The sequence below is a fragment of the Glycine max genome, chromosome 9 (genome assembly GCF_000004515.6).
Source record: "Glycine max cultivar Williams 82 chromosome 9, Glycine_max_v4.0, whole genome shotgun sequence".
In the NCBI taxonomy this organism is placed as follows: Eukaryota; Viridiplantae; Streptophyta; class Magnoliopsida; order Fabales; family Fabaceae; genus Glycine; species Glycine max.
The window spans coordinates 7,173,764-7,201,499 of NC_038245.2; the positions used below are offsets into that span (position 1 = coordinate 7,173,764).

General features: G+C 32.5%; 3 protein-coding genes across 9 annotated transcripts in view; 1 reads left to right on the top strand and 2 right to left on the bottom strand.

Moving 5' to 3' along the window:
• Window positions 1-290: 290 nt before the first annotated feature.
• Window positions 291-4,251, bottom strand: LOC100799311 (methylthioribose-1-phosphate isomerase-like). Its single transcript, NM_001365138.1, is given in 10 exon segments — window positions 291-569; window positions 669-937; window positions 1,026-1,077; window positions 1,080-1,160; window positions 1,846-1,951; window positions 2,173-2,312; window positions 2,436-2,535; window positions 2,714-2,869; window positions 3,835-3,890; window positions 4,067-4,251. Coding segments are annotated over 10 exon segments (1,113 nt in total). The 5' UTR covers window positions 4,151-4,251; the 3' UTR covers window positions 291-500.
• A 13,632-nt stretch (window positions 4,252-17,883) lies between these two features.
• LOC100820133 (uncharacterized) lies at window positions 17,884-25,003 on the top strand. Of its 2 annotated transcripts, XM_006586990.4 has the most exons (13): window positions 17,889-18,803; window positions 20,001-20,153; window positions 20,304-20,516; window positions 20,600-20,695; window positions 20,789-20,905; window positions 20,999-21,268; window positions 21,633-21,789; window positions 21,969-22,046; window positions 22,471-22,571; window positions 22,913-23,083; window positions 23,577-23,651; window positions 23,801-23,905; window positions 24,177-25,003. In XM_006586990.4, exons 1-13 carry the CDS (start codon window positions 18,408-18,410, stop codon window positions 24,522-24,524), a joined length of 2,280 nt encoding a protein of 759 aa, XP_006587053.1. In that variant the 5' UTR covers window positions 17,889-18,407; the 3' UTR covers window positions 24,525-25,003. The 2 variants fall into 2 exon arrangements, with proteins under 2 accessions (XP_040861351.1, XP_006587053.1); XM_041005417.1 differs by lacking the exon at window positions 23,577-23,651 and having other exon boundaries at window positions 17,884-18,803.
• LOC100775216 (protein LAZ1 homolog 2) overlaps window positions 24,058-27,736 on the bottom strand; it is a 7,240-nt gene continuing 3,561 nt past the window's right edge. For 2 of the 6 annotated variants that reach the window (XM_041005420.1, XM_026123685.2), the window contains 6 exons: window positions 27,111-27,219; window positions 26,527-26,711; window positions 26,362-26,450; window positions 25,923-26,172; window positions 25,327-25,560; window positions 24,837-25,210 (listed from right to left, as the gene is read on the bottom strand). In XM_041005420.1, coding sequence (XP_040861354.1) covers window positions 24,962-25,210; window positions 25,327-25,560; window positions 25,923-26,172; window positions 26,362-26,450; window positions 26,527-26,711; window positions 27,111-27,219 — 1,116 coding nt within the window. In that variant the 3' untranslated portion in view covers window positions 24,837-24,961. Of the gene's footprint in view, window positions 24,508-24,836; window positions 25,211-25,326; window positions 25,561-25,922; window positions 26,173-26,286; window positions 26,451-26,526; window positions 26,712-27,110; window positions 27,220-27,736 lie in introns of those variants that run through there. The other 4 variants (XM_041005418.1, XM_026123682.2, XM_026123683.2 and 1 more) reach the window with 3 other exon arrangements.

The following is a 27,736-nucleotide window of genomic DNA, read 5'->3' on the forward strand; positions in this document are numbered from 1 at the left end:
AATCGGAAGTGCATCCAAAAGTAATTATTGTTGACCTTTATAGCAATTGTAACAACTAAATTAGAAGTGCATCCAAATAGTTACTACTAAAGCTTCATATACGTAAATAACAAATTATACAGTTAGGAATGAAAATAGTGATTTTAAGTCTAAAAGAAGATTCCAGAACTTTTATTTCTCCAAAAATTATATGACTGTACAACATTTTTAAGTAAAAAAAATAAAGTATTTTTGTACAAGGTGTCAATTTTTATCATATCTAATGTTTATACAATGGATCACTACACATATGACATAATTATCTCATGCAATATAATATATTTTTCCATGCCATACCAAACATTGCATAATATATTGATGTTATCATCTTATACAATTAGGTCTCAAAGTTAATAAGTCTTATCTAACTTGCGTACCAAAGAGGCTCTTAAAGAACCCTACCACTCCAATACTTTTCAAGCCTACAATGTTGTAACGTGTGATAAAAATCTCACTCTACCTTAACCTGTTTTCTGTACGAAGGCTTTGATGTCAAATGCATCACCAGCAGATGTCTTCGTAATGACACCCTGCTCAAAGAACATGAAATGGTTAGAGAACAAAATGCAACTGAACCCCATACAAATTATGCAAGTCAAGGAGGGAAGGGCTAAGAAAGAGTGAAAGACCTTCTCAGTGATGATCCCCGATATTAGATTAGCAGGAGTAACATCAAAAGCTGGGTTCCACACAGAAATTCCTGAGGCAGCAATCTGCTCTCCAAGTCCTCCATGTGTGTTCAGCAATTCCTTGGGAGACCTCTCCTCAATGACAATTTCTTGTCCAGAAGAAAGTGATAGATCAATGGAAGTTAGGGGTGCAGCCACATAAAAAGGTACATTATGAAACTTAGCGGACAAGGCAACGCTGTAGGTTCCAATTTTGTTGGCTGTGTCACCTGCAATGTCATATAGAGGAAGACGAATCTGATTATAGCTTTCATGCTCAAGCAAATTATAGCTTATTTTCATTGTAACTCAAAGTACCATTTGATGCAACCCGATCTGCCCCAACAACAACAGCATCCACATGTCCTGCCATATAGACTTCACAGCAGAATCGGCAATAAGAGTTCCTGGTATTTTTTCATGCACCAACTCAAAGGCAGTAAGTCTAGATCCCTGCAATTAAACATTATGATTGGTAAGCAAAAACCTCCAAATCAATCTAACTTTGATTTCATAGTGTGCAGTCAATGGAAATGTCATTCTTAACACAGATAGCCTACATGGCTACATTAATAAAGGTTAGATATGCATTCTCAAAAGTCAAAACTACTACAATCTTCAGCTATCATGTCATCAATCCACTGCCCCTGTCCAAAAAAAACACATAAAAATACAGGACCACTGTAATCAGCAAGATCATCACCTGCAATATTTCTGACTCTGGTAATGAAAATTAGTATTTTGGTTTAATGGGCCCCATTTTTTTTCCTCATCTTTTCCCTTTTTAAATGAACGACAGATGACTAGGCTGACAACCTAAGCTCAAATATAATAATTTGATAAACTACAACTATCACTAAGATACAGATTGAAGAATATCTGTTAGTTGAGTGCTCTTGTTCAGAGATCCATGCTACATATAGAAACTTTGAAGATGGATAGAAACCAAAAGGTAAATACATCATTATGGTTCAGTTATGTTCTCAAGTCATGCCATTAATCCTAGTTGTCAAATAATAAAACATAAAACAACTTATACAGATCATCCTATTTAAATATAACTTAGAGGATGCATATTCTCTTAAAAGAGCTCTGGGTATACCTAAATTTTGAATATACTAGGGAAAAGTGCACTCACTTGATTAAATGGGCGTGTTTCTGTGCAATAAGCCCTTTTTAGAACTCCGGCACTATGAAGTGCACGGATGACACCCAGAGCAGTACCATATCCAGCTGTGGCTAGACTGAGTATTAATCAAATACAAGTACAAGTGAGTCCAAACACCTCATCACTTCATTTGTCAAACAAGTAATAACTTATTTTTTCAAATTTGAAGGACTAAACTGATTTTTTTTCTCTTTTAGATTTGGGAGACCAAAACTGGATTCACCCCAAATTTCAGGGAATAAAAAATATAATAAGACCTTGTACTATAATAATAAGGGATGGTACTGTAACAGGCACCTTCCAGTGTTGCAATGAGTCAAAACAGAAAGCTTTTGTTTCTCTGTTTGTTGTTGAATAATACTAGCTCCATAAGAACCAATAGCTCTATTTGACGCAACATCATCCTCAAGCATAACTTCAGCAGCATCTATATACACCTATGAAGTAATCCAGTAGATTCAGCTTCAAATCGCCAAACCAAAAATAGGAGTAAAAAGTGTAAAAAAAAATGTATGTTCCTTTATTGGCAAGAATTCCTTAATTGTAAATTTTAGATATACTTGGAAAACACTCCTTCCCTCTGAAGTGGTAGCAGCAGCATTTGATATCACTTCTTTGAGTTTTGTCGCAGCATCTGATAGGTTCACTGCAGTTGGCCGACTGCAGTATTAAGAAAGGAATCATTATGCTTGAAACTTGAAAGGAACTTCACAACAACCACATCAACTTCTTAAAAAAAGACTTCAATATGCCAAATGCTATGTACTAGGCAATGACATACTTATATTAATCAAAATAAGTAGACTGCTGTCTTAGAAATGCAGAGAATCGGAAATACCTTGTGACAAGATATTCTAATTTCTTCTGCAGCAAGGATACAGCATCAGTAGCTGACCCATTAAAATCTAAATTGAACACCTCCACAGCCAAAGAGAGTGCCGCTGCAATTGCAATAGCAGGTGCTCCCCGGACCACCATTTCCCGTATGGCATTCCTGAGAAGGTTATTAACATTTAAATATTTGAATCCACTAACTGAAAAAATTAAGATCATAATCCAAATTCTAGAGGCTCTTTCAAATCTGTTACTATGGTAACATGACAATTGACCTCTTAAAAAGTTATCTATAGTGATCCAGCAAAATTCAAGGCAGCAGAAAACCAAGTCAGGTAGATTGACTACGTGCCCATGTAGCAAACTACAAGAACCAATTCTCTCACCATGAGACACATTTCAGTATAAGATCTATGATTAATACTAGTGTGTTTGATTCAACATAAAAAAATTCAAGTCTCTAGTCAAAATTTATGTAAAAAAAGTGAAATAAGACACAGAACTGACAGAAGCTAATGTACCAAGCTTCCACCACATCAAGTACTCTGTATCCACATCCAAACATGCAGTAAAATTAATTTGGCACACATCCCAACTGCATTCAACAATTTAAAAACTGATTCTATCAAAATCAATTCTACCAGACTTTAAATGCATGTTTGGTAACACAATTGCCAACAAGCAATCCACGTCAAGCAGAAGCTACAAAGAGCAGCTTAAACGTTTTTTTCTCAAATAGTCAAATCTAACATGGAAAGAGCAGTGAGACTTGGGTTGGGGACACGTATCCAAACACACAATAAATCAAACAAGCCGTGCCCGGAGAGGGAACATTTGGAAGAACTTTTATTGAACGTATTCGAGTTCATCTTAACATACAAGCCCTTAAATAGGTGTTTGCCTAAACCTTACCCTCCTATAAGCCTTGTTTTCCTTCTTTAGTTTATTTCAACAAATTCACATTGAGACTTATCCAAACAAGCTTTTTTCACAAAATAAGCACTTAATTACAACCTGTAAATGCAATAATCACATTATTACTCCCTTTACAACTCAAACAAAGCATCAGCGATGGCACAAACAAGTTTCTTTCTCCCTTCAAATTCAACTAGAATAATATCTTACCAGCCATCCGTTGAATCCCGAATTTCCAAGTAAACTGTCTCCAGAGGGAGCTTTCTCTGCAGAAGGTAAAGATCAAAACAAAACCGAAACGAAATGCATGGTTGTCAGCATCCGTACGGTAACATTCCTATCACTAATTAAGTCACGCTTTGAAATTTAAAAGAAGTTGAAAACGCAAAATGGTTTTGCATGCGAAAAATCGGCGAAGGGAAAGGGGAAATGGAGAGAAGACCTGATCGAGAAGCTGGAGGGAACCGCGCTTGTAGCATATGGCTTGGAGCGTTGTGGCTGCAACTTCGTTGGACTCAAATGCCATGCCTCCTTCGCTTTCCGAAACAGATTCTGCGTTTTTCTTAGGTTTCGGTTCCCAAAACCAAGAGAGCTTTACTTTGCTACTTTCCAGGAACTGCGTGCAATGAACTTGTAATCATGCTTTTCTCTTCTTTTATAGTAGATTCTTTCGCCACCAGCAGCCAATTTGTCTTTTTAATTTCCCAAGCCTTTGGTCCAAGAAATTTTTTTAACGTTGAACAATGACTAATTTGTTTGTTATAATAAATATTCGTTTCAAATATAATTTTGTTATTTCTATTTTATTTAATTTATAATTTTGATTTTTTATTTTAAAAAAATTATAATTTTAATCCTCTTGTTTTAAAATATAAATATTTGATTATCATATTTTAAAAAAATTTGTAATTTTAATTCTTGTATTATAGAAAACCCATAATTTTGGGTTAATATTTATTTTTTTCCATGTTTTATTTCTTTTATTTTTTATTTTTTAACTAATTAAATTATTTTTTTGATGTTACCTTAAATAAATATGTTAGATTTAGGGTTCATACAAATTAAGTTTATTATGAATAATAAAATTTACAATGAAGGGATTCAAAACGCTCTTAAGCTCACTCAACCACAACTCAACAAACAAACAAAAAAAGCTCACTAAATCCAAAATACAAAGTTCCCTTATAAAGGAAACAACAAGTAATTGTCTAACTGAAAATGGTTACAACATAAAAACATAAAACAATTACCGTTACAATACACCAGATTGGACACTCCCTTCTATGTGAGTGGACACTCCACTAAATTATAAAAGATTGGACGACTAATACATAAGACAAAAGTACTGAACTAGACGACCAATGTTATCATCCACCCTATCTTTATCATCCATCGTTCAACAACCAACAATCTCCACCTTAGTTCAATAACATTTCTGAATTACAAGCAACTCAATTCATTTCCAACAATCTACGTTAAGTAAATTCAGACAGTGCATGAACTTGCTACTTGGAACAGGTTTCATGAATATCAATTGGATTATCCCTTGTATCAACTTTCTAGATTTTGATCCTCTTCTCAATACGGATGAAGTGATATTTAATGTCAATGTGCTTAATCTTCTCATGATGGACTTGATCATTGGCTAAGCAGATTGCACTCAGACTGTTGCAGAAAATGATAGCATTTTCATGTAGAAACCCAAGACTGCTAATCAAATCCTTCTATCACATCCCTTCATTTGTTACTTTTGCCAAAGCCATGTACTCTACATCTATAGTGGATAAAGTCATTGTAGGTTGAAGTGTTGTCTTCTAACGAACAAGAGAGTTGTCAATCATGAACACGTACCCAATAGCATATCTCCTTGCATCCAAATATGTGCATAGTTAGAAATTGAGTAACCAGCGAGAGCACAAGATGCGCCATCATGGTAAACGAGTCCAATATTAGTTGTACCCTTAAGGTACTTGAATATACATTTCACAGGTTGCCAATGTTCCTTCCTAGGATTACCCATATACTCACTCACAACATTAACTGCTTGTATTAGGTCCATTCTAGTGCATACCATAACATATATGAGACAACTTACAACACTTGCATAAGGAACAAAACATGTATTCCTTCTCTAATTTTGATCGAGTAGTATTGAGTTCAGATAGACGAATGGACGGTGTTAGAGGAAAACATACTGATTTTGTGAATGCCATCCCAAAATGATTAAACACTTTCAAAATGTATTCTTTCTAACACAAAAAGATCTTCTTTTAGACTTGATCCCTCTTGATCTCCATGCCCATAATCTTTCTAATAGCTCACATGTCCTTCATCTAAAGTTCACCATTAAGTAGTGACTTCAACCTTTGAATTACCAACAAATTTTGAGATGCTATGAACATGTTGTCCACATAAAAGCAGTAGATAGATCTTCCATTTTTTTATGATAAACACGAGTCATAGGGACTTCTAATGTACCCATGAGAGATAATGAACTCATCGAATCTCTTGTATAACTGCCTTGGTTATTGCTTCATCCCACAAAGAGACATTTTCAATCTATAGACAAAACATTCATTTCCTTCCACCTCAAAACCTTCAGGTTGTTATATCAAAATGTCTTCCTCCGGTCTTCCATGGAGAAAGGCAGTTTTGACATTGAGTTGCTCTAACTCCATGTCCAGAGTTGTCACTAGGGCTAATAAAACATGTATAGAGGTGTGTCAAACTTTTGAAGAGAGTATATCAATGTAGTTCAATCCTTTCTTCTAACTGTAGCCTTTAGATACCAAATGTGCTTTATAACAAACGACTTCTTCAACAGAAGATCCATATTTCTTCTTGAAGATCTACTTGTACCCCATTACTCGTCTGCCTTCAAGTAGCTAAACTAAATCCCAAGCCTGGTTCTTCTAAAGGGATTTCATCTCTTTACACATAGCCATTGTCCATTCCTTGGCTTTAGAATAGGAAATTGCTTCTTGATAAATGGACAGTTTGATTGAATCGATATCTTCTACTACATGTAGTGCATAAGACACTATATCAAAGTCATCTTTTAGGAGCTTTGATTTGCCTTTGAGACTTTCTGGTTGTTGTGGTTTTAGGATGCCTCAGACTGTTTTGACTCATCCAGTCAGTCCCCTAAACTAACGTTGTATTCTAACGTTGATGGTGCATTTAAAGATCATGATTAGTCTCATAAGGTGTTTTAAACTGTTTTTTATCATTAATGTTTCTGATTGTGGAACTCTCTAACTCCACATACTTAGTAACATCCTCTGCTTTTCCCAAATCTTCATCAGATTTAGAATGCATCATAGAGAATTTTTCAAAGACGATATCTATACTCATAATGACCTTTCTTTCAAATGGAGACCAAACTTAGAATCCTTTGACTCCATCTTCATAGCCCATAAAGAATCACTTCTTGGCTATGGGCTCCAGCTTACTTTCACTTACATGATAGTATGTCAGACATCCAAACACCTTCAATATTGAGTATTCAATTGGTTTGTTAGACCATACCTCAATAGAGGTCTTAAAGTCTATGGTAGTGGATGGTGAGCAATTCACGAGATAACATGATATGTTGACAACCTCAGTTCAGAAACTCTTATTCAAGCTTGAATTAGATAACATGCATTTGGCCTTTTCCAACAAGGTTTTGTTCATTATTTCAACTACTCCGTTTTGGTGTAGAGTATAGCATACAATATGTTGCCTTGCTTTGCCTTCATCTCTACAAAATTCATTGAATTCAATAGAACAAAATTTCAAGCCATTGTTAGTCCTAAGCCACTTTACTATCTTTCTTGTCTGATTCTTCATAAGAATTTTCCAATGCTAGGAAATTTTGAAAACTTCAAATTTATACTTCATGAATACCTATGTCATCTTGGATTAATCGTCGATGATGAAGAAGAAATACCTTGCCCCTTACAATGATGGAACTTTCAACGACCCCCAACAATCAGAATGGATGTAGTCCAACATGGCCTTTGTTGTGTGCATAACCTTTGGAAACTTCATATGATGTTTCTTCCAATAGATGTAGTGCTCACAAAACTGAAGAGGTTTCACCTTGTGATTTTCAAGTAAGCCTCACTTGCTCAAAATATCTAGACCTTTTTCACTTAAATGGCCTAGACATAGATGCCACAAAGAAGTATCAGACAAGCCATTGGATGGATGACTTCCAGATTGTGAAACAACAAAGATAAAACCTGTCACAATGGACCCTTAAATGATATATGTTGGTCGTTAGTTACGAATAACTTTTACATTGAATAGTTTCATCAAATTAGCATCTTTCCCTCAATTTATGGTTCTTTTTGTAGGAGTTGTACATATTTTTATGTTTGTTTTGGTTTTACTCAGTAGATACTCCCAATTTTGTGAATTAATGTGAATCAAGTTCAGTTTTAGGCCAAAAGAAGGAGGTTCAAGCAGCTAGTGTCTCGCTAAGCGAGCCATATGCGCTTAGCGAGTGATGTCTGCTAAGCGAGACACTCAGCTCGCTTAGCTTGTTGGGAAATCCTAGAAGAGGATCAGTCACATATGCTCGCGCTCAGCGTGCCGCCAACTCGTCCAAAGAGTCATTTGTCCCTTCTCGCGCTCAACGCGCTCAGCTCGCTAAGCCAGATTTCACTAACTCATGCTTAGCGAGCCATTCTCGCTAAGCGAGTCTTCATAATCTAAAACGTCAAGGAGCCTTTAAAACACTAAAGTTGACGTAAAATAGAGAGAGGAGTTGGAAAACAGAGTAAGAGAAGAAGCTAGAGTGACAAAACACCAGCCTTCAAGAGAGTTTAGGTTAGAGGAGTGATTTTAGGGTTCTAGAGGTTGGAGGAGACATCCCTAACCATTTGTAGCCTTAGTCTTTCCTCAAAATCTATCATTTGTGCTGAAAGTTGCTAACTTGTAATGGAAGGTTAAATCTCTTGTTGGGGAGTTCTGCCGAACCTTTGATGTAATACTCTCTTACCATCTATTTAAAGTTACTTTTATGTGTTCATTACTTCTATCTATGCTTATTTCTGTATGCTTGTGGCTTGATCACCCATTTGTATGCATAGTTAGGATTTTTAGTACTGGGAAGTGCTTTAAAGCCTTAGAACTTGATAGAGCAAGCTAGAGAACTGTATGTCTGGGGACGGAGTGCAGTGATTTAGTTTCTATTATGCTGTAATCTTAATGTGACTCATTTAGACTAAGTTTGTTGAGGGATCAAGGACGAAGTTTAGATAGAGTTAGGCCCATTCACTCGAGGAATCTTGGTTTGGGTAATTTATTTTCAGCAAAAGAACACTAAGACAATGTTAAATAGAAAAAAATATTTAGCAACATCAAAGTAAGTTCAGTAGAATAACCCAACGCTTTCACTTGATTGTTTTACTTCTCAATTTATAGATATTTTAGTTTGTAGTTAAGTAGATTTTCATATAAAAATTTCTTTTAATATTTACTTGCTTTATACAAATGTTTGCTCATTGGACATATATTTTATGAATGAAACAAGCTCCCTGTGATTCGATACTCGGTTCTTACCGTTTTATATTACTTGTGCGACTCAGTACATTTGCTTATTAGCATCGCGGATTAATCGCAAAATATTATCGAACAGTTTTTCTGTCGGGAAACAATGTACGAATTTCCTTTCTTTGTTCTTTTGAATCCATTGCACCCACAGATACAAGATTTTTCTTAAGCTTTGGAACATGACGAACTTCAATTAAGGTTCTAACAACACCATCATGCATTTTGATTTTACAGAACCTATACCAATAAACTTGCAAGGAGCATCATTACCTATGAGAACGTTACCACCAAACATTTTCTCATATGTTACAAACTAATGCCTGTATGGACACATATTATAAGAAAAACTTGAGTCCAATACCTATTGTTTAAAGTGTTGTCGTAGTTGTTTACCAGCAACCAAAACTAAATTGTTTTCCGATGATGAATCATTATGAACAAAAACAACAATAAAATCTTTCTTTACTTTCTTTGGATAGTCTCTTTTTTAGTGACTCAACTTTTTGCAGTAGTTACATATGTCCTTAGGATCAATTTTGCTCTTCTTGCCACCTTTGTCTTTCTTCATCTTCTGTCTTTTAGTAGAATCAATCATTGATAATCCAGATGCAAAGACTTCATCACCATTCCCAAACGTCTTTACTAGAAACTCTCTAGAATAGAGACTAGACTTGACTTCTTCAAGTGTAATGGAGTCATTGTCTACACTAAGAAAACTCACAAAATTCTCGTAGGAGGGAGGGAAAAAGGCTAATCAAATCATTATCAGGTCTTCATCTTCGATCTTGACATCAATGTTACGTAGCTCCATCAGAACAAAGTTTAGCTCATCAAGGTGTTCCTTCAGTAGTGTACCTTCACTCATTTGGAGACCAAACAAACGTTGTTTTAGAAGCAACTTGTTGGAAATTGATTTTGTCATGAAGAGTTTCTTAAATTTCAGCCAAAGCCCAACAACAGACAGTTCTTCAAAAACTTCGTAAATAACCTCATCAAACAGAGATAAGAGAATTAGTAAATATCAAATACATCTTTTCTTCTTGTAACTCAAGCATTGACTTATCAATCTTCTATGGTTGACCAGAGAGAGGTGCCCAAATGCCTTGTTCTTTCAACAAGGCTTGCATCTTGATGCACCAAAAGTTGCAACTATTCTTCACTGTGAATTTCTCAATCTTGATTGTGTTGACCATCTTCTTAATAGAATCTTGAAGATGCAACATGATCAAATAACAAACAGAATGATTTACCTTTGATGACCTAGACCCACCACGAAACAAATGTGGAATTTTTCAAATGATAGAAGGAGACGGGATATCACACAAATTATTAAGTTTATTAGGAATAACACACTTTACAATGTAGGGGGTTAAAGTGTCCTCAAGCTCATTGAACCCAAAATACAAAGCTCCTTATAAAAGAGACAGCTAATAATTGTCTAATCGGAAACAGATACAACAAAAAACATAAAACAATTATAGTTACAACACAACCTATGTTAATGAACCACTAGACTAAACATTTCACCAGATTATAAAAGATTAGATGATCGACTAATACAAAAGACATGAGTATTATATTAGACAACCAATATTGTCGTCCATCCTATCTCCATCGTCCATCGTCCAACAATCAACATATGATCATATAAGTTTTCTAGGAATATAAAAGTAAAATAGTATATTTATCACAATCTTTAATTATTTACCTCATTAAAAAGTTTAAATAGAATAACATAATATTTTAAACGTAATTAAACTTGTTTTATTTAACTCGAAAAACTTAGATTTCCACCTTCCCTTCCCATGGAAATATTTTCGTGTGAAACTCGGCCTGAAAAATTCTCGGGAAACATTGCTTTTGGGAATGTTATTTTAAAAAAATCAAACCATTATTGGAAACTAACATTCCCAACTTAAGATTCTCGAGAAAATATTTTTTTTGTAGCAAACACTCCCTAAATGTCACTTTTGGTCCATTAGGTTTCAATGTTGTTTCATTTTGATCTTTTATATTTTACAAAGTTCTATTTTGGTATTTTCTTTCATTTTTCATTTTAAATGTTTCTATTCTATTAACTTTTAAATTCTAAAATAATTAATTTTCGATAATGAGAGCTAAAACATGTCATATGTTTTTAATATAGTAATAACCACAATCGTTTAACATAGAACTTTTATATCTTATGTAATTTAGTAATATACCACATTGTATAATAAATTAATTCAATATTTTATGTTTAATCACCACTATGTTCAATTAATTATTTTAAATTTTAAAACATTGACCAAACACTAACATTTTTGACGAAAAATGAAAAAAAGTATCAAAATCAAACTTTCAAAAATGTAAAGAATTAAAATAAAACCAACTAACACTAAAATATAATGGATCAAAAATGATATTTATTCTTTTCCCTTTTAAATAATGTTTGTCTACAACTAAGGACTAACATTCATTCATTAAGAAAGAAAATATTGATTAACTTTTTATTAAAAAAATAGGTAAAATTACATTGAAAATTATAATGAAAATGAAAATAAGTTAACAAAAAAATCTTTTATTAAAAAAAATATCACTTTTAATTTTTTAGTTTAAGTTTTATATATTGTTAATACAAAAAAATTACATTATAAATCAATAAAATTTATGATAGATATAAGTTTTAAACTATTTTTTATAAAATTCAACAAACATAACTCGAGATTAGTTTTGCTCTATCTTTTAATCCATATCATACCATAAATACTTTTTAAATATCTTTTAGTAATGAAACTTATTTTATATATTTTTTATAATATCATATTATTTTTATGTAAGTTAAATAATTATTTCTTTTACCAATATTTTATAGACTTGTTTAAATGGGCCCACAATCTAATTCTAAAACATTGATTTTTATATACAAGTCAGACCCAAAAGTTACAAAACATTGATTGCTTAATAGACTAACTCATTATTTTTTTAGCTTCTCTTTCATTGTTTTGTAAATGTTTGATACTCAATTTGGTCCTTAAGTTTTATAAAAGTGTTCAATTGAGTCCTTTTAAGTAACCATTTATGCCAATTTAGACTAACGCCATTAAAAGGAGAAGAAATAGAGACAAAAACACTTTCTTAATGACATTAACCCAAATTGATAGAAAGGACAACATTAATGCATTTTTAAAATTTTGAGGATCTAATTATAGTTGTAGAAGGAAATAGCACAAAAGGGAGGTTAAATTGTTTTTATAAATTTAAAACTTTTTCTAAGACTGAAAACATGCTTATCATCTAATGTAGATAAACCTAAAAACACGTAAAGAAGATTTTGATACATACTTTATCAGACGATGAGAAAAACAATCTCTTAGTAAATCAAAACATTAAATAAGATCTAAAAACAGATTCAAACCATTTGTCAGTTAAAACAATAAAAGGAAGCATACATGAAATTATACTAGATCATCTCAAATCCAATACTACATCCAATTTATTACAACCTATCAAGTTTCCACTGACTTAGCAAAGTTACTAGTATTTTCCACTACCACTTTTGGCTCTTACACATGCAAGCTCTACCCCAAGCTTGACTTTAACCCAACATTCTTTGTCCTACTAAGTCACTGCTAGCTCTAAACAAATCAACAAGATTTGTTAGAAGTTTGCACAATGACTAATATGTGATAGTCTTATAGAAGGATATATCACTCAACACTTTAGTATTTTCTCTCAAGGTTTGCAAGGTGTTTTGAATGCTTAATATTTATACAAAGATTTATAGAAAGCTTTACAAGAAATAATATGTTTGTGCAAGATAATTTTTATTTTGTTTCTTCAAAGCTTTGTCTATTTATAGCTTTCATCTTTAAGAATCTGTTGTCTCACAATGGTTGGATTCTTCACTCTATTCTTCATTTGAAGTCTTGAGTCCATTGGAGTATTTAATACTTGCATTAAACCTTCTTCATGCAAAGTTCATGCTGATAGGCTAGCATGTCTTGTATTTTAGCAAGAAAGTCTCTTCTTTCATCATAACAGGTATGCACCAGCAGAGCACGCCTTTTGATGAGGATAAATGCTTCTAGATTGTGGAATCCATTTATTCTTCATAGGACTTTGACAGGTCCTAGAAGAATATTTTCTGCATGAAAGAATCTTAGACACAGTATTAAATGAAGGTCTTATATATACTTCATAAATGCTATGCAGATCGTCTTATGGATGTATCGTATAAAAATATAGACGTAGAGATACAAAACATGATACATTAGACACAACTTTTATCATTTGTATTTGTTTGCATTTAATCAAAATAATTAGGAGTGATGATTCGTCTTTAAGACATAAATGTCTTTTGACTTAACAATAGTTTTTAAAACATGGGGATCCAATTGAACACTTTAATAAAAGTTGATGACCCAATTGGGTATTAAGCCTTTAGTAAAAATAAAAGGACACATGATATATTTTATAAACCATCGTTACTGACTTACTGTAATATATGATCCATCAAATAGGGATCATAATGAGTAAGTCTAGGTAAGATATTATAATATTCATTCTTATATCCCCATTTTTTAAAAATGCATGTACTCACTCTCATACCCACAAAAATAGCAATTTCAATCTCCACCCCTTACCTTGGGTACTTATATGCCCATACTTGCACTTGCTACTATGGACGAATTCACGTTAGAGGGGAGGGGACGTTGTCCCCATAATTCTTTTCCAAATTGAATAATTCATAAGTTATTGTGCATTTCCATTTAAAAAATCCATTTTTTATTCAATAAAGAAATCTAATCCTTTTTTTTTTGGTAATTAAAGAAATATGATCTAAAATCAAATATTATATTTTATTAAATTGTAATTATCATAGAAATAGTTTTTATCTTTTAAATTTTTCTAAATTATAAAATCAATATTCTAGAAACACATATATGGATAAAGTTGTCTTCTTTATAAAATTCTATTGCTATTTAAAATATGTTTATGTAGAGTAAATTTTGTTTTTAGTCCTCAAACGTTTCAAGTTTTATGCTTTTGATCTTTTAACTTTTTGGAGACTAGTCTTTGTCCCCTAATTTTTTTTCCATCTAGTATTTTGGTCTTTTCTTTCTAAATCCACCGTTAATGGCCTACATGACATTATTTTATATTATTATTTATGGTCCTTTAAATATACACATGACACTCATATATTTCCATTTGAATCCATTGTGTACGCTTTTCTAAGTAACAACTTGTCTCCCCAATATTCATTGAAATTTTTACTAATATGAATTCCGTTCTAAATAAAATTAAAAATATGTTAAGATTATAATTGAAAAGCATATAAAAGTACACACACTTCAATTGATATAAGACAATTATAATACCTTAGATGGATCTAAATTAGCAGAAAAGGAATTGAACCACTTATTGAAAATGTCTTTGTTATCAGGTATCATTCAATATAAAAAAGAGATATTACAATGAATTTTTGCTTAACTAAAATAATTAGGAAAACAAGAAGTTCTTAAGATGATAAACAAATCAAAAAAAGAATGTGTAAAAATTCTTGATAAACAAAAATAAATAAGTTTAAATAAGATTTGTTTTTTTTTAAATGCATCAAAACTCACATAAAACAATAATAAAACATTCCAAATTCATAAACTTTGTTATGTTTACATAGGTGCGATGTTGAAGGGATTCAACTATGATTGCTCATTTCAAAACTCACACAAATGATTAATCATGCACAATAAATGGAACAAAATAATACTTTGTTAAAAATTTGTGGTTGCATCATTTTCCTTAGATTTCTCTCTCTCTCTATATACATTTACATAAAACTACATTACATTAATATATGATTCATAAATTGGAGTTTAAATTGATTTCTTGATTTTCTAATTTCTGATTCAAAATTTTGTGATGACAACTAATAAAGCTTCTTATAAAGGAAAAATATACACCAAGTTTTATTTACATGTCCTTGCATAGTCTGTAAGTTGTTTTATATTTTGGTGGCATAATAATTTGATTTATTTATTTTTATCTAATCATACTAAAATGAAAATAATATTATTTTTTTGTATTTGTTCTAATAGGATTTTGTTCAAATTCTATATCACTTTTATCAACCATTGAAAAAAAACCTTCCAACTAAGGTTCATTTCATTGATAAAGTTGGTACAACAATTGAAATTGTTTTGCTCAAATTTCGTAACAATGGTTATTTTACACATGAAATGCAAAATATCTTAAATCATTATCATTTGAAAGACAATGGTTGGATTAAGTTCAATTATATCGAATTCACGCAAAAAAAAAAATCAGTTCAATTATATTGGTGGCAAGAAGACAAGAAGTTGTTCATATTAGTTAGCATTAATTCATCATATTTTTAGTCTTTATGTAAAGTTCTCACTTTAACAAAAAATATGAGGCTTCAATTAGGGTCTTTCAATGAAGATGTTACTCAATTGAAATAATTTGTAGATTGGGTGTTGGATATTGGATATGGCAATGAGTTGAATGAACATATTATGACATTGATTCCTAGTGAAACAATAACTTACTTAAGTTTTGGTGCCCCATGTTCAGTAATTAAAAATGTTGATACACCAGATGTTGTCCATATTCCTAAGTTTTTAAATAGAATTGTTGCATCAAATCTTCTAAATCATAAATTGAAGCTAAAGATTGAGATTTCCATTATGTTATCGAGAAATATTAACCAATCTTTTGCATATTGTAATGACACATGACTCACTATAACTCAATTGGGCAATCACATTTTCAAAGCAAAAGTTATTTATGGTAGCAAAATAGGAGAAAACGTCTTGATTTCAATATTATCATTGATTTCATCTGATCCTAGAATCTCATTTAAATTTCAGAGAAAACAATTTCTAGTGGTAATTTCTTTTGCAATAACAATCGCCAAAAGTCAAGAACAATTTCTCAAGAATGTTTGAAATTTATCTTCTAATATTAGTTTTCTCACATGACCAATTATATGTTACAATGTCAAGAGTTATAACACGTAAAAGTTTGAAATTTCTTGTATGTAACAATGAGGGACAAATTATGAACAACACCTCAAATGTTGTTATTACTAAGAGAAATATGATCTAAAATCAAATATTATATTTTATTAAATTGTAATTATCATAGAAATAGTTTTTATCTTTTAAATTTTTCTAAATTATAAAATCAATATTCTAGAAACACATATATGGATAAAGTTGTCTTCTTTATAAAATTCTATTGCTATTTAAAATATGTTTGTGTAGCAATATCTTCTTTATGAGGGACAAGATATATGATGATTGAATGGAAAAAAGAAACTTTGACATCAACAATACAAATGGAGATTTTCATGTAATAACAACCATTGAACATTATTTCCATTTTGATACATCAATTACTAAGAGAAGATATTGTTACACAAAATTTTCAAATTATTATATAAATATATATTTAATTTCTTTCCTATTCTGAATTTACATAATCATGATTTTCATTGATTTCTTTTATCATTTTTATTCCAGATGAGTTACATAATGCAAGCATCATGTGTCTTATATTAAAAATAATCAACAAAGATGTTATATATATATATATCCAACAATTATGTATACACTATTAATGATTATGATATTTGTTCCTATATAATTTTATGTTATCAATATGCGTTTTTATATTATATCATCATTTTTTTTATTTCTTTAAAGTGTTTTTAAACTTGAATACCTCGAGTAGATTTGATTACAAATAAACAAATACATTCAAAATGTCCACCCTGTGCATCACATGATTAAAAAAAACCTAGCTATTATTTTCACATGTTAATTTCAATTATGTACCAAAATCATTAATCAAACCATCATTTATTGATCATATGACATGAGAAATAATAAAAAAAATGAAAATGGTGATTAAAATAATTAAATTTGCATTTAGAAAAAGACACAAGATGACATTGTTCCTATAATAAAGTCAATTCAGAGATCCCTTATAAGTTATAAAATAGAAAAAGACAAAAAAAAAGAAAAAAGAAAACAAGTATCCAAAGATAAGACTGTTAGACTATTTATACATTTTAATAAAAAGTCATAGAAAATTTATTAAAATCCATCCTACAAAATAATCTATTAATATTATATATTTTTGAATATCAAAGACATTTACTAAAATTTTTGATCAACTATCAAATTTTTTTTAGAGAAAAATTTGTATACTAATAATTCAAAATAATTTTACATTAACATCCAATCACAAACTATCATATAATAAGTTTATTAAATTTTATAATAAATATCTTAAAAATTATTAATAATTTATTTATTAATTAATATTAATTAGTTTTTTTTAAATATTTAATAAAAAAATTCGAACCTATTATTTTCTTCTTTTTCTCCCTTTAACCCTTGAACCTTTCATTTTCAATCACCAAATCAATCCAATAACTCTCATAACTAATCAATAATCAAATAACAATATAAAATTATTTTAATGCATGGATTTTTTTTTTTTACAATTCAAAGCATACATAGTTTTTTTGTTATACAATGTACATATATAATTTGACATGCAATTATCAATTTATGTTTTTTATATTCAAATCCCAAAATCATATTGGGTGGAAAAGGAGTAAAAGATTGAATTTGAAGATGAAGCCTTTGACTGTGAGTGACACGGCAGCACCGACCAAACGAGAATGAAACCCGACCCGAACAAGCATGGAAGTTAACATCAACACAACAAATAAAGAGGATGCGCAAGACAATAAAATAATATTAAGAAATCACATTTTATAATAATTTAAATTTTAAAACTCATTAAATAATTTTAAATAATCACAAAATAGATATAGCATGATTAAAACGAATTAATTTTAAAAATCAAAAAATTAAAAATAACAAAAAGATCAAATTAAACGTATATAATAAATTAAAAGAAAAACCTAATTAAACAGAGAAAATAAGAGAAAAATGATCACACCTACGCAAGTTCCAACGAATCACATCACAGTAGACATACGTAATATTATTAGTTCCGTTGCATTCAGAAGTGCGCACGAAAACGACGACGTGGCTCGTGGCCCGTTGAGGGCGTATCTATTTTTACCCCTTTTGGCGACAAAAATGAAACGAAAATCACCAGCGTGAGAGAGGGTGCAGGTAGGTTTGAGAGGGAATCTCCACCACTCCCATGTCTCCCTCCTCCCATCCAAATCTTCTTCTTCTTCTTCTTTAATCTCAACAATGGCGGAGGAATTCTCCAAGTCCGTGGAGGAGGGGCTGCGGCTCTCCAAGCGCATATACTTCGGCAACGACAGGGCCGTGTCGCCGCCGAAGCCGCCGCCGAGCATGTCAAAGTCCCACACCGCCTGCCTCCCCACGGCGCCCATGCTCTACGCCGTCATTCACGACCCTGCCATTGTCGACAACCCCGACGTTCCCAGCTACCAGCCCTACGTGCATGGACAGTGTGACCCCCCGGCGCTCATTCCCCTCCACATGATTGGAAATGTTCACCTTCAAGCACATTGCTACGTCAATGCCGTCGCGTTCGTCACCGTCTCCGGCTCGTGGAGACTCCACTGCGTCTCCGGCAGCCGCACCTGCGATTGCATCGTTGCCCTGCCCGTGCCACCTCAGGTGCATCCTCGAATTAAAAAAAAATTAATTGATACTATTTTTATTAGGTCTAATTATTAATTTGGTTCTCATGAAGGTTAGTTAGTTTTTTTTAGTGGAACGATCTCTCGTACATATAAGTACTTTATTGTTTTTGTTTACCGGATAGGTCAAATTTGCAAGTTTTAGTCGCAGCAAATTGAAAGTGTTTTGATTACAAAACTTTTCTGGCTGATTTTTTTTTGGCAATTGTTAAATGACCAAACAAAAATTTGGTATAGTTTTTTATATCCTTAGAAATGTTAGGATTTTCGTATAATTTTTTTTTATCAATAGCTCAAAAAGTTTGGACACACCCAAGAGAGAGGGAGAAAGAGCTTCTTAATAACAATACCAAAACCCTTGCATTTGGAGAGTAAGTATCATTGAATTTCTATAAGACATCACTTCTATAAGATATCGGTGTTAATTTTTATAATAATTAGTTTATAAATTAATAATGTAAAAGAATTTTATACTAACATCTAATTACATATAGTAAGTTTTTGCTTTGTTGACAATGTGAAATTTTTTACACTAATAGTGCATAGAAAATAAACTTTAAGGGATATATCAAAAGTGATTTCTAATTAGTTAATAATAATGTAAAAGTATTTACATTCACATTTTATCAAAATTAAAATAAAAAAATAAATCATGTTTACTTGTTCTCAACCAAAGGTGATTATGTCCCTAAAACCTCCTTTTGACTTAAAGGAAACAAAATTTGCATGTAGTTGAGAATTTTCTACTAGTTTTTATGTGAACTTGCTTCTGGCTTTTAAAATAAAAGACTCCAAGCATATAACTGGTGGTGAGAATTTGCAAAATAAATTACCCAAAATCAAGTCAAAATGGTGGTGAGAATTTTCAAACTTATCAAAATAAATTTTGCAAAATCAATATTACCCAAAATCAAGTATACAAACACTCACCACCATGCTTTATAGTTTGAATAAGAAGCCTAGGCTAGAAGAATTTCTGGCGTTCCAAATCCATTATCAGTTGTTTGTGTATATTAAATATATTTTTATACAATTTAATGTGGAATTATCCACGAATAAATGTTTTGAAAACTGGCCTATATGTAAGGTTGCCATAATGACTCCCAAACTCTGTTGCGTTTGAATGTTTTAAAGAAGTTGCAGATTTTGTGTTCTGATACCATTTGGCTAACAGGGTTCAATTCTAGGTGTGGAGGTTAGCGTTCATAGGAAGTCTTATTCTACTCAGCTAGTTGATATGAAAGACAACAATGGTAAGGAGAATATGATCCGAGCTCAAGATGGAGGCTTTGTCGGGCTGAATTTGTTTACTTTGCGTATACCACAGGTAAATATTATATTCTATGTAACATTCTAACAAACTAACATTTGACAATAAAAAAAAATATTATAGTCTGTGTATTCTGAAGGTTGTTGATTTCTAGGTCCATAATGTTTGATTATCTTGTTCTGAAGTTGCTTGTTATGCTTGTAACAGATCGATGGAGGTTCCAATTTATCTGTTAAAATTAGTTGGTACCAGAAGATACTATACAGCAATGATGTGTTCTGCTTGAATGTGCCGTTTAACTTTCCAGATTTTGTCAACCCTGTTGGGAAGAAAATGGAAAAAAAAGAAAAGATAGAAATAATTATGAATGCTATAACTGGAAGTGAGATTCTATGCAAGACAATGAGTCATCCCCTGAAGGTTCATATTTGGTTCAATTCTTGTGGTATATTTGTGCACAACCAATTAGCAATGTGATGTGATTCTATTCCCTGACTGAACAGAAAGTGAGGCATAATGCTGGGAGTATGGGTTTCTCGTATGAGTCAGATGTTCTCTCATGGTCAAAAACTGATTTCAGCTTTTCATATGCTGTGCCTGTAAGACTCAATGCCACTTTTAAATTTTAATGTCATTCTTATTTGTAGCTTCAGTTTTTGAAAGCTGCTCTTACGCATGTTGTGTAAATTCAGGATTCTTCAAGTCATATAAGTGGTGGTGTTCTTTTGGAATCTCCATCGGTGGATGATTTTGATCAACGAGAGATGTTCTGCATGTACCTTTCTCCTGGAAATCTTCAGGGTAGGAAGGTTGGTACAATATCTGAAGATTTTGTATCTGTGCATTTTACATATGATTTTGTAAAAATTTTTTGTTCACATTGCTGGTCCTACAATGTCTAGATATTCAGAAAGGACATCGTGTTCGTGATTGACATAAGTGGAAGCATGCGGGGAAAGCTAATCGATCATACAAAGAATGCACTATCGGCTGCTCTCTCTAAGCTCAATCCTCATGATTCATTTAGTATTATAGCATTCAATGGAGAGATATATCAATTTTCAAAATCAATGGAATTGGCTTCAAAGGATGCTGTTGAAAGGGCCATCGAGTGGATTAACATGAATTTTATTGCAGGGGGTGATACAAATATTTTGCATCCCTTAAACACGGTAACTCAATATTCATACAAAATTTTCTTTTTCCTTGAGCTGAATTTTATGTTTATTTTGACATTATTTATCAATTTTTCTTTAGTGTCTTGTTAGTAACAAGTAAATGTTTTGGTTCTAATCTTTATCATTCATCGAGAAAATCACTGAACCGAAGTGTAATGTACTGTGTACTGAACAAAGGAATCAATATATGCTCAACTTGATGCATGTAGAACCAAATTGTTTGTTTTTTAATCTCATCTTTGTGTACCCTCAGACTAGCTTTTAAGATTGTTGATGGGCATCATAGTTCTTTTCTGTTCACTGTCATTGGATAGAGTTGTATTGTATATTTGTATATTTTTACTGTTTTTTCTTTCAGGCAATAGAGATGCTATCTGATGCTCAAAGTTCAGTTCCAATTATTTTCCTAGTTACAGATGGAACTGTTGAAGATGAGAGACAAATTTGTGATATGATGAAGAATCATATGACCAATGGAGAGTCAATATCCCCCCGAATTTACACTTTTGGCATAGGTACGATTTCTTCTTTCCAGTATTTCAAGCCTGGATTGGAATTTTAACATTATTACATTCTTTTCCAATTAAAATTTTAACATTATTACATAAAGATTCTTATGCTTTTTCATTAATTGTGAAATTTTTGCTATTAGTTTATTTCCTAATGTTCATAGTAAAACCTCATTCAATCCCAGGTTCATTCTGCAATCATTATTTCTTGCGGATGCTTTCTATGATTGGTCGGGGCCAACATGTTGCAGCATTGGATGTAGGCAAGTTCTGAATTTTAACTTCAAAAAGTAAATATCATTATCATTGTTTATCATTTTTTTATTATTTTGAGCCTATTGGCGATGTTGGATTCTAGTGAAAACCTGATCTTTGAACCATGTCAATGAACGTACACCTAACAACTTAACAAGAAATTGTATTATCTAAATGTTGGTTGCATATACTATTATACTATGCATTCTATTTGGAGCACTTGATTGGGTTGACTAGCCATAAAAATAAGAGGCCCTACACTGGTTTTGCATATAAGTTTCACAATGTTTATCTTGCAAGAGATGCATAAATATGTAGAACAGATTTGAATTGAGATAGCATTTTTGTCACCCTTTTCAAAATTACTTTTGGTGTTAGACAAGACAAGTTATTTCAGTGGCATTATGACCTCTTTGAATTATTTATTGTCAGATTTGATCGAGCCTCAGATGCTGAAATTGTTTGACAAAGCTTCATCTCTTGTTCTTGCAAATATCACAATGGACATATTCAATGATGTGGATGAAGTTGAGGTAAGCATTTTACTGGTACTCGTTGGCTAGATAGAAGGGAAATAAAAGTGTCACCCATGTTTTGCTTTTTCCTTTACATTAACTACCTTTCTTGTTTCTTGATGCCTTTGGGGATACTTGCATTTTTCTTCATGTTTCTTTTTGCCTGTTTATATCTTTAGAGAAATATTAGAGTTAAGACTTATAAGTGTTGCCATGATGGGATTCACATGTCCTGTGTCAACTATGGCAATTAAGTTTCTGTAACATGTGTGCTATTATATGTTGCATTTTTTTAATCTCACTCTTCCTTTGAACTTGTGGTTTCCTCTAATGGCATTATTTGCAATATCTTGTGATAGGTGTGCCCCTCTCACATTCCAGATCTTTCCTCAGATGGTCCATTGCTTTTATGTGGAAGATATAAGGGAAGTTTTCCCAAAGATCTTGAAATTAAAGGTGTCTTGCCTGATTTCAGTAATTTTGTGATAGATCTGAAGATTCAAGAGGCTAAGGGCATACCTGTACAAAGGGTAATGTTCTCTGCACTACCTTGCTTATTTACTATTCAAGTTTGTTTGTCCCCAACCCCCCCCCTCCCTAATTAAATTATGTCTAAAATTTCTTGAGAGGATGTTCCACATGTTGTTTATGGTTGCTTGGAATCTATTTGTTACTCTGCAATCCTCTTTGAACTTTGAAGGATCTGTTATTTCATGAAGCAGAGAGTAATATATGAGTTGCATTTTACTATTTATATATGATCTATTGAATTGGGAGAAACTAATCGTAATTCCCTTTTTTTCGTCCCATCCTTGTGATTTTCTGTGGCTACATAAAAGAACCATAGCCTTCTTTATCTTTCTATGGTGTGCAACTGTGCATATACCAAAAGTATGGTTTGCTTCATCTTACTCTTGCAGTTACCCTCCTCCTAATAAATATACACAATTTTTGTTATTTTGTTTCGTTTCGTTTCCTTTACTGTTAACTGTTATTCTGCTGCACTGCCTTTTCTTTCAACAGATTTGTGCAAGAGATCAAATAGAGTATCTTACTGCTCAAGCATGGCTCTCAAAAGATGAAAAATTAGAACAAATGGTTTGTTATTAGCTTTCTGTGCCACCACTCCACGTACTCAAATGCATGAATTGAAATTTCATCTAAATTGTCATGGTTCCTCTATTCGATATTCGGCCAATTCTTTTCTCTAATATTTTTTTCTTGTGTCACATCGTTTAAATTGGCAGGTTGCCAAACTAAGTTTACAAACTGGCTTTACATCGGAGTACACGAGTATGACAATTCTTGAGATTGATCTTCGAAAGAAAGCCAAGGAATCAGATGGAAAGAAAGTATGTATCAAAAGTTTTGAGGTTCTTTTTCCTAATAAAATAGATCTTATTTTATGTAAACCTATTTTTTGTCATTTCACACTTTGAAATTTATTCCTTTCTGTATTAGATGTATCTTAACATGACAGAAAAACTAAAGTTTAGTCGGTTGGTTTGCCTGTTTTAATTGAATGCTTATAATTCAATTTTCTATTGTGGTTTTACATAGTTACATAGTTCTATTAAAATAGATAAAATCTCTCACTTCCTTTCTTCTAAATCATGGCAAAAGGTGTCAAAAAAGAGCAATCCTCAGAGTGGAGCAAAAGAACAAGAGCAGAGAGTTATTTTGCTCCCTCCCCTAGGTATAGGATTTGGCAACTTAACTGCAACTGCTGAAAACATTCAACCAGGATCTGAAGAAACAAAAGGGCCTGATGGGGCTGAAATCTTTGTTAAGGCTGCCACAAATTGTTGTGGCACCTGCTGCAATTACTGCTGTTGCATGTGCTGCATCCAGGCCTTTACCCGGATAAACAACCAATGTGCAATTGCATTTACTCAACTTTGTGTTGGCTTAGGATGCTTCAGCTGCATCAACTGTTGTGCAGATATATGTTGTTCTGGAAATGAAAACTGAAACGTCAACATATGTTGTATGGTTGTTGTATACTACATAGAAATTTCTGTTTACTGGGTTGTCATTTTGGAAATGTATATGCTTGAGTCATCAGTTTTGTTTTATAGTTCATTTTCTTGCCATAATTGGGTAGTCTAAAATTTCCTAGAGTATATAGTCTGGCATGGTTAATTTTGCAATAGAAAGTCAATTTTCAATGTTTTACTTCAGAAAAGAAACAACTTTCTGCAAATACTGCAGTACTCTATGCTTATTTTACGTGAAGAATAGACACACTATCTCAAAGGATATTTACTGTTTAAAATAAACAAATTGAAAGGAAATCTATTGTCATTTAATCTTTTTGTTAATTACCCGAGAAATAATATTTATACTATCTATTCTAGCAAGTCCTAACACTCGTGAAGTACACCATTGCAATTTCATTTCCATTACCGCTAAGATTTTGCGACATCTTTCTCAACCTGTATATCTTCTTCTTCTTCTTCTTCTTCTTCTTCTTCTTCATCATCATCATCATCATCATCATCATCATCATCATCATCATCATCATCATCATCATCATCATCATCATCATCATCCGATGAAACGACCGTTTTGTGATGGAAGGTTTCTTGAATTCTTGTCACTCCCTTTTCCACAGGCCCTATTGCTTGATTTATTGTTAGTACAACATCCTTGACAACCTGATTTTTGTTGATATACAAAATTAATGATTCTCATTAAGCATGATGGATAGGATGGGGTTAACAGTGATATGATAATTAATACACCTTATGTTTTTATTATGAAATGAACTTACTCGTTGACCACCTTCCACAACAATATCCTGGACGCTCTCTGTGACACTAGTTGTTGGAGCCTCAACTTGAGTTATTTTCTCTTTAAGCACAGCTGATTTCTGTTTGTTCCCTTCATCTATCTCCAAGGCTGCTTCTATTGTTTCCTTTGAGACTTTTCCATATGCAGGAGGAGGAAGAAAATGATATGGTTTTGCAGAAAATACAAACACATGAGCAACACCTGCAATGGCCATCTGCATTACCATGGACATGAAAGTAGTCTTGGATGAAAAAGGTATTGAAAAATATTTTAAGGTGTGTTAATTTAGGACTATTTTCTGATAAGTAAAAGAAATTTGGGGTTGCAATGGTTCGTAGAATTCAGTAACCCAAATATTCACTTCTATACATCTAGGCTTAAACCTTTCACCCTAAAACAAGTATATTGAAAAGAGTCAACCCTGATTTTTCATTCACTCATAACATTTTTCCAGGATTGCACGCAGAAAATGGAGATAAACCTAACAAAGTTCTAAGAGCTAACAAAATGGATCACAATCCCTTTTGTCAGTGTTAGGTAAACAGACCGCAATGATTTAGTATATTGAGGAACTACCTCTATGGAAATTAAGAAATCTTGCAGTCCCGTTTGAAATTTTCCTTCATTGGGTAGTACTCCAAATGTACACAAAACTGCAATACCTACACCTTGCCACCAAGTAGCAAACACAATGGCCTTGAAGCTGATGAACTTTGCAAGTGGTTTTATTGGTTGAAGTCTCTCATGAGTAACATTATAAAACTGAACAAGGCAGTATAATGCCCACATCTGGCTGAAGTTCAATACCACTGCTATATATGGATACCTGCAAAATGTGGAAGACCATGTTTATTGTTGATCAAAGTTAAAGACTCCTTTGCTTAATATTAATCAGTGTGTACAATTTCACAGAAAAGAAAAATGCATGGTCAAAACATACGAGGGATATATCAGTTTATGATGTGAGACAATGATAAAACTGATCTTGGATTCCACCTTTGTATGAAAAACATACCCGTAGTACCACTTGAATTCCCCATCACCATAAACACCAGCCAATTCCAATATAAATGCTAACAATGCACAAACAGTCTTCAGGATCATCTGCTCTATATCTAAGTGACATTAGTGTCAGTTTAGAACTAAAATGAACACATTTAGGGAAACTTCAGTGACTTACATATTGAACAAGACCAAATTTTTCTGTTGTGAGAAGATCTTTTCCAAGCTTGGATGGATACCAAAAGAAGTTCCAAAATGATCTATTTTCTATGCCGTGATTCTCATCTGAACCATCCAACAAGGATTTACTTAGTTGTTCTGCAGATTCATCTTCAAGTACTTCTACAACCTTTCCTTCACCACCTGGCAGATTGTATTTGAAAAAATAAAGTGAAATATTTTCATAGTTATGGCATTGAGTATCAATGTATCATGATATGTGGTCTTCTCTAAAACAGGATTGCATGCCCAGTAAAACAAAGAGAGAATATGAGCCAAAAAATGCTATAGAAATTTAAGATGAGGTGTCTGAAGTAACACTGGCACAGCATATTGACTTGAGAAGCAGAAGTGTTTCTAAAAACCTTTTTTATTTCCAGTTCCACAGAACGGCTTTCAGTAGCATATATAACACATGCAACTTCTATTTTTACTTCCTGAATTTCACAAATAGCCAATTTTAGCTGAGAAGAAGACTAGATATGCATGATATTAATGCATCCCTAGCAATATTCTTAATGCATTGAGGTTACTGTAACTTACCAAGACAAGCAATCAGGTATCTGCCAAAAGAATACAGAGCAAAGGCTTCATAGTAGTTTCTTAAAATGTCACATGCTAGAGATAATCTCGGATTCCACAAAGAAATAATCTGGAATGACAGGGAGAGAGAAAACAAAAGCTCTGAGTTATGTTGATGTTGTGTAGCTACTTTATAACACTCTTTAGATGTAGAAATTAGATCAAGACATCATCATGAAATATGCTTTTCACTTAGTTTAACAAGGGAGATGTAACACGGATTGAAAAGATGAGAGCATGCACCAATGCAATTTATCATGCAATTGCATGGCTATAGAGGCACAAAAGTAAACCATGAGCCTAAAAGTTTGCAATCTAGGTGGTTTCCTAAACTTTTCCCCCCTCCCTTTTTGGACTGTAAATAGTTCATATTTCTTGAAGAATATAGGAATTGTAGTTAACTAGTTATCATAGATCTGTGTCATCTGAATCTCTGATTTCAAGAGAATTTCACCGCTGACATATATACTAAATGAACACCTACATCAATCATTATTCTGAAAAATAGATATCAATATGTGTGTGTCTGTCTCTGATGAGGATGTGTGGGTGTGTGTGTGTGTGTGTGTGTGTGTGTGTGTGTGTGT

Coding starts and splice junctions, on each gene's coding strand:
- LOC100820133 (XM_006586990.4), top strand. CDS start 18,408: ATGGCGGAGGAATTCTCCAAGTCCGTGGAGGAGGGGCTGCGGCTCTCC. Junction 20,696..20,788: donor GCTTTTCATATGCTGTGCCT/GTAAGACTCAAT, acceptor GTGTAAATTCAG/GATTCTTCAAGTCATATAAG. Junction 22,572..22,912: donor ATGATGTGGATGAAGTTGAG/GTAAGCATTTTA, acceptor ATCTTGTGATAG/GTGTGCCCCTCTCACATTCC.